This window comes from Phaethon lepturus, unplaced genomic scaffold (assembly GCF_000687285.1).
Source record: "Phaethon lepturus isolate BGI_N335 unplaced genomic scaffold, ASM68728v1 scaffold36039, whole genome shotgun sequence".
Lineage (NCBI taxonomy): Eukaryota > Metazoa > Chordata > Aves > Phaethontiformes > Phaethontidae > Phaethon > Phaethon lepturus.
The window spans coordinates 1-12,072 of record NW_010566184.1 but is presented as its reverse complement, the minus strand read 5'-3'; the positions used below and the strand labels follow the sequence as shown (position 1 = coordinate 12,072).

The 12,072-nt window shown below is 44.2% G+C and overlaps 1 protein-coding gene across 1 annotated transcript; it reads right to left on the bottom strand.

Moving 5' to 3' along the window:
• Positions 1-66: 66 nt before the first annotated feature.
• LOC104615671 (proto-oncogene DBL-like) lies at positions 67-11,439 on the bottom strand (the record flags this gene model as incomplete). The annotated part of the gene is made up of 12 exons (XM_010295406.1): positions 67-134; positions 665-743; positions 1,630-1,722; positions 5,238-5,459; positions 6,278-6,403; positions 7,402-7,494; positions 7,829-7,921; positions 8,284-8,353; positions 8,468-8,583; positions 10,415-10,481; positions 10,711-10,799; positions 11,351-11,439. Coding segments are annotated over 12 exons (1,205 nt in total), but the record flags the coding sequence as incomplete, so codon positions are not given.
• Between the last annotated feature and the right edge of the window lie 633 nt (positions 11,440-12,072).

Below are 12,072 nucleotides of genomic sequence, written 5' to 3'. Positions count from 1 at the left end.
CGGAAGGCGCTGGGTGCCCCGCGACGGGGGGTACCGGGGAGAGCCCCCCGCTCCGGCTCCTGCGACTCACCCATCGCTGGGCTGGGAGCAGAGCGGGAGCTGGTCCGTGCACGAGCCGGGCTGCTGCTTCTCCACTGCGGGGAGGTCAAACACCAGCTTAAAATTGACTTTTTTGTAAGTAACCGTCACACTTGAAGCGTTATTTTAAAAGTTAGACCTTTTGTACAAGCCTAATGATTTCTGTTCAGAGAAAAACAGACCTAGGGACTCTTGCAAAGCACAGACTTAGTTATGATTAAGATGGTACGTCAGCACAAATCCAATAGCGAGCATGTCACTGAAGACTATAATATGCTTAAAACTAGGCATCTGGTATGTATCTTGTTGAATTAAGCCTATGATAACAAATGTGAAATAATCCCCAAGAGAATGATGAAAAATAAAAATGTACTTCTGTAATTCATTTTCACATAAGCACCTGGCCTTTACTGCTCCAAGTTATGATATTTCCCTGTAATGTAAGACCTCACTGCAGTATTTTGCGACTAGGCTTCTTCCGAAAATCAATTCTCTGGTGAGAATTAGTGGATTTGAAGATTAACTATGTGAAAATTGAAAAGGTTTGCTGCAGAGGGAATGCCACAGAGAAATTGGTCAAATGTACCTTTTATAAGCTCCTGCTGCCTGAACAAAATTTTTCTTATTTCATTCAACCATGCCATCTTCAGATCTACTGTTTGGGCCTGGAAGAAAAGAAAATTGTCTGAGTTATAACGTATGAGTAAAATCTTACTTTTCTACGCTGTAATTATCTGAAATTCCCTTTTATCCAAAGCCACCACGAAATTTTAAATATTCTTGATCTTTTAAAATGGACGATCGCCACTACATCCAGGAAAAACACAGTGGAAATTGCGGAGCCATCACAACAACACAAGAAGTGCAGGGAAAAGCACGTTGCGTGTGTGCATGCATCTTAGCTCTTCTACAAAACACCTAAAGGGCCAAATCTGCCTTTTGAATATATGTATACTTGGCTACATGCATCTGCTTTATGCATTTAAGTTGGCAACTGTGTTGTAACATGGAGAAAAAAGGCAGAAGACTAATTAAAAAAAATTAAAAAAAAAAAAAATCAATCAACAGTATTTTCACAACGGGTTTTCCTGTGAACACCCCATTACACAAACATTTCACCGTCAGAAATTTCTATTCAAAATGCTACAAAAGGAAAAAAAAAGCCAACAAACAAGAAGAAATCAGGCCAGTTGGGATACTGTTTTGTAGATGAGTCGGAAGACTACGGGAAATAGCACCACGGAGCCTAAGCCTTTGCTCTGGGAGCAGTTCTGACATCTAATTGTAGAGGAGCACATGAGGCCCCTTTCCCAGCTCAATTCACATAAGCTATTAAGCACAGTAAAACCACTGGTCTGTTTGAGATTTCATCTGGAGTAAAAGGCTCCGGACTAGACACCAAGGACCAGCCGCTGCGACAGCTCTGTGAACGCCGACACAAGCAAAGAGGAAGAAGTTAATTGTCTGATAATCCCATAAAGATCAATGGGAGACATTCCCTTAACACTGTTATGAGGCCGTAGAAATATCCAGATTTTTGAAGCTACAAACCTGCACGACATAGACCTCTTCTCGCCCACTATACCAGATTTCAAATTTCCGATGATCTCCCTTCACATTCTCAGTTATTCCAACTGCATTCATCTGCAAACCCAAAAGAACCAAAAAATTAAACACACTACAGATCTTTCCCTCTTCCCTATGAACCCAGGCATTTTGCAGCATGTTAAACAAACCTGTTTTCACCCAATTTCACACATTTCACCAACTTTCATTTCAGTAGCAAATGAAAGTCATTACCTGGCTTATCCCCCCTGATTTTCCCCCAGCTTGCTGTATTTGTAAAAGCCTTCTGAAACCAATCAACAGACCCTTAGGGGACTTTTCATCTGGGAATCAGTGGAACTCACTGAAAAGCCATCTCATACCTCTTTCAGTATGAAACTTCTCAGATGAGGCTGATGAAGCTTTATAAACGCGTGGCGCGTTATTTTTCTACATACATTATTTCTGCCATATTACTCTTTATTTACTCACTGAATTCTGTGTTTTGTTCTTTCACCGAGCCTTAAACCCCATTTGCGAAGCCTTTAACTCCTTTAGGAATTTCAGTTCAACGTCTTTTGGTCCCTGCCCATTCCTGTAGTCGAGACATCATTCCAAGGCTTCCAAAAGAAGGGTTAACTTTATACAGGCTGAGCTGCCGTAAATTTGGCTTTCAAGAGGGACGCAGACTCCAAGCTAGATGTGGCTGAATGCTGCTGTACGTAGGTACCCATTATCACAGACCACTTTTGGCAAGTTGAATGGAAACGCAAAAGGCGGAAATAATTCAGGATTTGCACAACGTGACCCACCTGAATCGGTAGCTCAAACTATGATTAGAGACCAAAAAACTCTTCTGCAACAGGAGAGCTCGGACCTACTTGCTGAACATGCCATGAAGCTGAAAAATGCTTTAATAGCTGGTATTGCATAAACCATCCTCTCACTTTAGGCACAGCTTGCTAGCAATTCATCGCCGACTAATGGACGGTCAAACACCGCTGAAGTATCCTGCTCACACGTTTTGAAATAGGTCTAATAATAATGGTGTCATCCATCACGAATGATTCACAGAGACTATATTGGATAAATCCAGTATAAATACAAATAAGGCCTTAGAAATAACATCTGTTTAACATTGCTGTTCCTCTCTGTCGGTACGTGCATCCTCAGAGCTTTCGGTCTGAAAGACTGCGAGGATTTACAGATTAAGTCACCTGGGCAAACTTTCTGTCCCCAGTCACTTTTTCAAACGTTGGCACCTGCTTCCAGCGACTACGAACAGCCTCGGGAAATCGGAAGCAAGTTGCTAATTGGCTTTCCTCGTTTCTTCACTGGCATGAACAGCAGAGCTCTCCTGAACTTGTGAGGAAGCGTTTGCCTCCAGACGGGAAGGGCCCGTCACCGAACAGCGGTGGGTATTTCCCAGCCGCTCTTTGCCTCGCGTCCCTCTCAACCCGGTCCTGCACAGGCACCTTCGACAAAAGCCGAGAGATCTGCGCCGAAGAATAGGGCTGAGATTGCAAGAAGGAGACTAAAGCCAGCGACCAGCTGCACATCCGCAGTTTTACACGCATCTACTGGGATTTAAAAAAATGCATCGGTTAAAATCTGCAGCACAGTCCTGAACATTTTGAAAAATTTTATCCTGCGCAATGCTGCTTTCGAAAGCTGGCTCAGGCTCCGTTCTGATTTTATGACAACTTAAAAAGCTTGAAAGTTTAAAAAAAAAATTACGAAAGATGTTGAAAGGGCAGCCCAGAGAGCACCTCATCCAGGCGCTGCAATTTCCATCCCGTGCCTCTCCTTTGGCATGGCAGTTTCTACGGAGGCTTCTAGAAAACTGCCTGGGCATCAGACATTAGAAATCTCAGATAATCTACTAGGAGAATGCAAAGGAAAATGCCAGGAATAGATGTATTTACGGTCTGTTCATTCGTATTAGTGGATTTTGACATTCTCTTTCCTCCCCCTGAGCGGGATTCACTGTCCCTCAGCTGCTGGCTCACCGCAACGCAGGGCGAGGTGGGTCAGGGATGCTCCTCGTCTGCCACCGCCTTCCGCGGCGGTACCAGGCAGACTGGTTTACTTGGCATTGCAGTGAGTTACCAGTCTGCATCCTCTAAGTTACTGAATCTCAGCTGAAGAGGTATTTACCACTGGGTATTTTACACAGTATGTAAAATACTATCCTGAGGGGTTCTTTGTTTGTTTTACAGACATCCAGTTACACAGCTTCTACCCAACAGCATGCTTTAAGTCTGAATCCCCGGAAAACATTCTTGCAGAGAAACATAATTTCCTGATACTATCATGAATCAAACAAATGTCAAGCTCCAGAAACACGATTTCGCCCTCAGGACGGGAATTCGGAAAATGGATGTGTGCAGATGTAATCCTGCAGCATCCGTGGATTTCTAACCCCAACCTCTCCGCACGGCAACGCGAACAACCGGAAAATGGGCCCTCCCAAGACAAAGATAAACCCTGGCCCCATTGCCTGGACTCCTGAACACGGTTTTCTCGTGTTTTTCTCCTAGGTAGGTTTTCTCCTCCGAGCAGGCTTTTCCCATGCTACCTCTTCAGTTCTTTCAAAAGCACGTATGGTAAAACAAGTAACACGGGGAAAACAAGCTCTCCGGAAAGAAAATGATGCTGCTTGGGAAAAACATTTAAGTACCGAAACATATGGCCTGGGATTTGGTTTTAATACACAATTTGTAACAGGCACTGGAGCTGAACAGACTTATCTACTATGACATGGCTTTCCCACTACTTGTGGTATCTCCCGGCCCAGGCCCCACGGAGATCAGGGACCTCCAGCACCTGAAGGCTCTGCCTGCAAGTGCCCATTTTTTTCCATTCTAAGATATACCACGTTGGGTTTTTATTTATCAAGAAAAACAAGGCAGAGTACTGAGACAAAATGGTGATGTTAGAAGTGCTCATCACATGCAGTACGCCAGAAGGTCTCTTTCAGAGGAGCAGTTTGGGATTTTTATTGATAAGTTAGCATATATAGGCTTGGGACAGTTGTTTATGTCCCTCATAGTTTGCCATAGGCTACTCTCTTCATCTGATAATCGTACTTTCAGCTGCAGTTAGAGCCTGCCAAAGGAGAAAGGCAATCAGAGAGGAAGAAGAGTTATCTCTGCATCCTCCTGGCTGGGAAACAGGAGCAGCCATGCAGACCCCAGCCCAAGGGACCTCCCTGGGGACCAGGGGCGTGAGGAGGCCCCTTGCTCTCCCAGGTGGGCTGGGAAAGATGTGAAAGGCTCCCCACCCCCCGCAAATTTCATGCCCTCACCCCTGCTCCTGGAAAGCAGGCTAGGGGAGGGGGGAAGGCACGTTCTCCTCCCTGGGACGTGCTCCATTTCCCTGGCACATGCCATCACGGATGTGACTCTGAGGCCATGGGCTCTCCCAGCTGCCGCTTCAGCTGTGGGGGTCCTCACAGCTTATTACAACCGAAGGGCATGGCACTGCCATATGAGGCATTACAGCCCTTAATAGCAGAAAAGAAGCCACTGTGTTAGAGGAAAAATACTCTCAGGGTCTGCAGAGTTACTGATGTACAATATACATGGCAATGGCTCCAGCTAAAAAGTCCTTACTTTCAAAAAATGCTTAAAACTGTAAGATGAGGTTTTGTCATATCCATCTCCATGTTCCTCTCGCTTCTTACAGAAGACCAAGGCTTTCTCATACAGGAACAGATGCCTCTGCATTGGCTTGAACCTGGCAAGATCCTTCATTTTTGTCGGACCTTTCCGGTGTCCTGTCCAAACACTGAAAGATCCTTGCATCAATACTTTCCCCAGTTCGCTCAGGTCACCCTGTGAGAGTATGACAAATAAAAAAAGAAAGAAAAAGACATCACTTAAAATGTAAGAGAACTGTTCAAACAATGACGGGCAATGGGGCCAGCCCTGTTCCAAGGCATGTCACTCTAAGAATAGATCTTCCTGGAAGGATCAGATGATCTTTTGGGAGTGATGGCATGGTGCCAGGAGGGAAGCAGAGGTCTCGGACAGAGCGCTGCGGCTAGCTTACGTGAAGGGATACAAGTCAGTAACTGGAAGAACTAGGAAGATAGGAAAACTCTCCAACTCCTACGGAAGTCCAGGTCAAGGGCTCTGGCTTCTTCACTGGGAGCGGGCAGATGAGATTAGAGCCTGAACTGAGGTCTCGGAGGATGGATTTCTCGGGGAGGCCAGGACTGGAACCAGTAGCTTAGAAAGCCATCCCCTCTCCCTTCCCTGAAACCCTAGGAAAGAAAACTGCTTCAATGGGCAAGGATCAAAATCAGCCTCAGAGCATATTTAGTTAAGTGTTGAATGAGAAATGCTGTGAAGGCACCCCAGGTGAATTACAAGGTGAGAGAACGAAAATGCACGCTGGAAAAATACTCTGGAGAACCACAAGGTGGCAAGTGTGGGCACTACGTGACTTTGGGTATGTCCTTTGGATGCGGATATTTTCCAAAATCCTGAAATCAGATGGAAGACTGCCACCTGTAAGAGCTTCCTGATCCCAAAGCTACACTTTGTAGCTGTTCTAGTATAGTTTTTAGTTCGTACATTCTGGGACGCTATCCATTCCCGGGGCATCATCCGGCCTTGTGCAAGGTCTCTCATTACCCAAATCTACTCACATCATATCCTGTTATTGAAATCTGATGCATAGAGTCATTGACTGACTTTAGCAAATCCAACATTGCAACCAGAGCTTCTTGAAGTTCCTGAACTCCATCACAGCTCGTGCTGTACTTTAGCAACTCCTGAAAATAGAAATGGAAGAGCACATGTTTGCACCTGAACAAAACAGACTTTTCCATCTCACCCAAAGTTTCCAATGCCCCAGAGCAACCTACGCTGCCTGACTTTCTTTTCTCATATGTCACTGGAAAAAAGACCCACTCTAAACCATGGTCAGTATGAGGTGTGGAACAGACCACTGAAGCATGGCCCATTTTTTCTGAGTTTCCTTAAAGATGGTGTCAGGTTATAAAGCAGCACCACGCTCATCTGAGTTCTTTGTGTTGTGTTTTCCGGCTTGGTAAGAAATGGGAAATAAGGCTCAGGTTTTCCATCATCTGCAAATATGTCATATGTGCCTTCAAATGAGATTGCAGCCGATGATGGTCTTCAGACTGGCAGACACAAGGAACAGATTTTATAAAATCCAGAGCCTTCAAGTCAACAAACAGAAGACAGAGTTGGGAACTATAGCACTGATATAAAATTACTTTCATTTCAGACCTCCTCTGCCCACTTACAGCTTCTTGTGTACCCATCCCTCATTCAAGAAGCTGCAAGATGGGGTTCAGAAGCCACCACCCCACTGTTGTTCACACTCTATAAAGTGGGAATACCAGCACTGCCCTGCCTCACAAGGGGGACACAAGAATAAATGCATTAAAGATGACAGGCACTATAACAACCCAAGGAGAACAAGAGATGCATCAATACAATCTATTTCACTCATCAAACACTTATGATCATCTCTGCTTCAGTTTTCTTAGAAGTGGTTCTGTCATTTTGCATCTTTAAACATATCCAGTCTTTCTCCCCTTAAAAACAGCTTGTTAAAAGCACTTGTTCCTTTTCTAGTTATGCAAATTTTCATCCTCACTGAAAGTCACTATGGAAGGCCAAGATAAGCAATATGCAATCTAAGGCTTGGTGCTGATTTACAGGTAACCTTTAATCGAAAAATAAAAGAAAACAGAAAACAAATCTATCTCCCGATGTCCTTTCAAAGCAGAATATGAAATACCTTCAGAAGTAACTGGTATTTTGTCAGGCGCTGCACTGGTTTAAGCAAATAGGAATCCAGCCCGAGTTTGTGCTCTAATTTTCTTTGGCATTCCTGGAACAAAGAATTCAGATTAAATACTTTCTGCACCAACTATAAGTAGTTATTCCAACAGCATGACTAATACGGTTTGATGACTTTGAAGATTTCACATAAAAATGTCATACGGTGCCTATAGCTAAAATTTTATAAAAACACGTAAAATAATATAATGAATGGATCTGCCTTAAACTCCTTGGGCACAAGAAACTCCAACTGCTATTTTTGTGAGGCTTCCACGCGACAGTAAACAGAACACGCCACAAAGTCACCGGGGGGCTGAGGAGGGTGTTCAGGACAAGTGAGTGCCGCAGGACGATGCCTGCCTTGGCAGGAACAAACAGCTCACCTGGAAGAAGGTGCTTTCGGAGCACTGCCTCCACAGGGACTCCGACCGGGGCTTGTTCTGGCAGTATTTCTCATACATCTGGAAATCCTCCCGCTGTAAGGGAAGCCGAAAAGCAAGTCACGCACCCGCACGCAAACCTGCTGGGAAGCCAAATTAAGGTGAGCACCCAAACTGTAAATTTGCTTTTCTCCCTCCTGCTAACCGTAATATCTCAAAGTCACGGAGTTTGGGTAAAAGAACCACTGCTGGGAATCACAGCAGAGCACGGCACAGTCACAACTGTTGCTCTCCCCCATCTGCTGCTGGCCACGCACCCACGCTCCCTGCCTTGCTCTTGGTATCACCTATCAGAAGCATCTTACTCCACTGACATAACCGGGATGCTGCAGAACGTGACAAATGAGGAGAAACGCTGGCCTTCAAGTCTGCTTTATACGTGAAAATGAGTTACCAACCCTGTCTAGGAAACAAAATCCCACTCTCTCGGGTGCTCCCAGGCAGCTTTCCAGGCTGTGCAGGAAAATTCTGCAAGAGATGGGGGAAGAGACAACATGCAGCGGTGAGCAAGGTACAGCTTGGGTATTTAATCGTTACAGGAAATCAGTCTGATAAAAAGGGGCAATAGAGCCAGCATCGTACTTGTTGTGGAAGTCGTATATCTCGGGCATGTTTCCGAAGAGGATGTCCTTCCTGTTCCTCAGCACGGGAGGCATGAGGATGAGCATGGCGGGGTTATCCATCTCAGCTCTGTAGCCCTGCGGGATGCAAAAGGGGCCCATCACTCAGCTGGTAAGGCCTTGGCTTGGCATGTCCTCAAAGACAGACGAAAAGGGGATGTGAACAGACTTTCAATACAACCTGCTTTGTTTCAAAGTGCAACATCCCTTTGATTTCCTTATTTTTGTCTCTAAATCCCTGTCTTTCAGTGCCTGGGCGCGCGGGGCTGTGGTCCAGCAGGGCATGGCTTGGGACGGCTCCCGTGGGGCTGGCCAGCGCTGCAGAGATGCCCTCTACTCCCCAAAGGCAAATCACAGCCACTTTCTCCTTGCTGTGGCCTGACTGCGGGAGAGGTCCCGGTGGAAAACTTGTCTGGGTTAAGCCCATTAGCTGCTATGAGCGTGGGACACGGGGAGTGACAACATGTTTGTAGAGGGTATGCAGTTACACGCAACCTCACGAGAACCGGTGCACGAGGTGACCTGCTGCAAAGCAGAGACGGCTTGAGATCAAATACCAGAATTAATGGGCTTTTTGCTCTTGTACAAGACCCACTGAGCGCCAGCATCTCGCTCGCCTCAATGCCTCAGGATTTCTGTCCTCTGTGCCTCCGCTTGCCTCTTGAAATCACAGCCTCCCGAACCAGGGAGGAGCTGGAGGGACATCACTGCACTACAGATTGTTGGGTGGAACTAGGAAATAATGCAAAGGTCCCCTCAGTAACAGCATATCACTGCACCAACGCAAACACATCCACCAGGTGTAGTAAGCATCCTAACTGTAGAGTAGGGAGAAGGCACCGACAGCGCTCACGACCATCACTGCAAAGAAGGCATCAAGAAGGCCATTAGCCACAGCTCAGCCAGAGCTGGCCACGCTAGTCACCCAGCCTTGCACAGAACTGAGGTCCTTTTAACAAGAATAGCAGAAATGTTTGCAAAAATGTATTCACTACGTACAGCATGTCTTCTTTGGCTTTCCAAATTAAGCTCTGACACTCACTCTGGTTGGAATCAGTATTCCTTATACTAAGCAGGCATTTTGTAGCTGATTAAGGATGCTGTAGAAGATAAGTATCTGGAAAATTAGTCATTTACATTTAACCACTGCAAGCAGGCTTCCCTCTTTAAGGGAAATACTGTTTTCAGAAAACGTAAGTCAATCTGTCCTTTTTTCTCCATCTAGACTTGATATGCACAGTAACAAATCTGTGTACCTGCCAACTGCTTTATCATATAGATTGTGGTTTAACAAAAAAACAATCAGGGCAATTACATGTAACTACCTGCAGTCCAACAGATTTATATCCTGCTTGCTCCTGGGTGAGAGAAATCTAAGGGGAGAGAGTTATTTAACAGCCAACTTGTTTTGGCCATCAGCAAGAGTTATTTTGGAATAAAGCAGAAGTGTCTAAAATGGAAGTAAGAGAAATTATAATCTGGTTTCTAAAGAAATGTGCTTTATACGTTGACAAACCTCACAATGTTGAGACAGAATCCTCCGAAGGATAAAACACAAGCTTCTCTCTTTTGTCTCCAAAAGGTAAAAGAAATTAGGGAACAGTTAAAAATACCAGCTTTTTGTACCTTTTTCCAGGTGCTGACATTAATTACCAGTGCTTTTGTGGACAAACAGAAGGCTTCTCCCTCATTCTAGAGGAAAAGCTCATCCTGACACCAACTGTTCCTGCAGATGCCTCCAACAAAGAAAAGCCAGGGAGAAAACTTGAACTTTTATGACTAGCTTGGGATCTGACAGTCTGGTAGAAACCTGCCCCATCACATTTTTACTTAGTTTGACAAAGTGGCAGGTGCCGTTTTGTACAAGTCACCAGGGAACAATAATGAGCAACCTGAAGAAGTCACTCACCGTCAAAACAGTGAAGAGTTCCTCTACGTACACTCTCTCAGTTTCTATAAGCTCATTTATGACATGGCTAAAATAAAGGGAAAGAAAGAAAGATGTTATTTTTATGTCTGTAAAAAAACCAAAGGTAATCAATGCAGTTCAAGCAGCCCAAAACACACTGCAATCTCATGAACAACCAACACAGGGATGATAAAAAAGGTAAAAGCCCAGGTCAGGTTGGAGGAACACATGGATGGGGCAAGGACTGGCCGGAAATAAACACCATTGTGAGTGATGTAAACACGGTGAAAGCTTACCCTTTTAGTATATCTAAGTTGTCATCACTGTCTGAAATAAAAGACTGCAAGGAATTCCGTTTTTCTTGATAGTCGTGCATTACTTCGATCTGGAAGAGAAAAGGGATGCGCTAAGAAGAGCTGCAGAGGCAGGACGAGCCCAGCCCCGGTGTCGGCACAGGACCTCTTCGGGGAAGGACGAAAGACGCCTCCTTTTAAAAAATCCTGTGTGACATAAAACTTTAAAAGGGCATAGTATGTAACGGGTAGCCAAATATTCCTAGAAATTACTCTGCTACATAAAACCTGAAAATACTGGTAACGTAATTCATTAGCGCAGAGACCAGTTTCCACAAGGGAAATATCTGCAGATGTGGAGTTTTCCTAATAGACATCATTGTCACACAAAGAACAAGTTCAGGGAATAACACACGGGAAATCGATATCTGCGTCTTGGAAAAACAATCCGAGATGGATCTCAGGCGCTGGCCTAATCCAACTAAACCACAGGGATATCAAAGGGGGTTTTTTGTTTATCTGTTTTTTAAAGAAAGAAAAAAAAGAGCATCTTCTAATCCAGAATCTAAGTGCAATCAATTTTTAGAAGGGTTTCTGTTTTTCAGTGTATAAAACTCATTCAGATTTCATGAATATTTTTTACCTTGCGAGAACTTGGAGTTTTTCTTGATGTTTTCTTCCCAGGGAGAGAGAGATCAAATGAAAACTTCAAACTGGAATTAAAATCCACGCCTTGGGTAGAAAAAAAAAATTACGTAATGTACATCTATAGTGAAGGAGACAGTTCAGACAGAATAATACATCACAAAGAAATAATAATAATAAATCACAAAGAAAAATAGGATACATTTTAAGAATGAATAATTCGTTAGCTAATACTATGAGCAAACTGACAAAATAAAGGGTAACTATCTCAAACAACAATACTAATACCAAATAACACAAGTCACACGGATGGTCATAAAGGCCATGAAATAAAAAGTAATCAGAAATTTAAAAAAGGTCCATTAAGTGAATATTGTAATCAAAACTTAACAAAGTCTGTGAAGCCTGTGCAAACGATAGAAAACGATAAAATCAAATAAACTACCAAAAGGAACATCACCTACTGGGATACTGCTTTAAAGTCCTTTTACGAACGCAGGGCAAGATGCTCAGCCGGTATAAACTGTTTCTCCGCCTTGGAAGAATTTATTGATGTTGTCACTAAATAATGACAAGCTGTAATACTCTGGCTTACGGAGGCAAACTGGAACCTTAAAAACACAACATCCATCTCCCCAACGAGTTACACGGCATTTTTCAGACACTTGCCACTCCTGAATTGTCAATACGACAATTCTTCACCGAAAGGGTCTTCTCCCC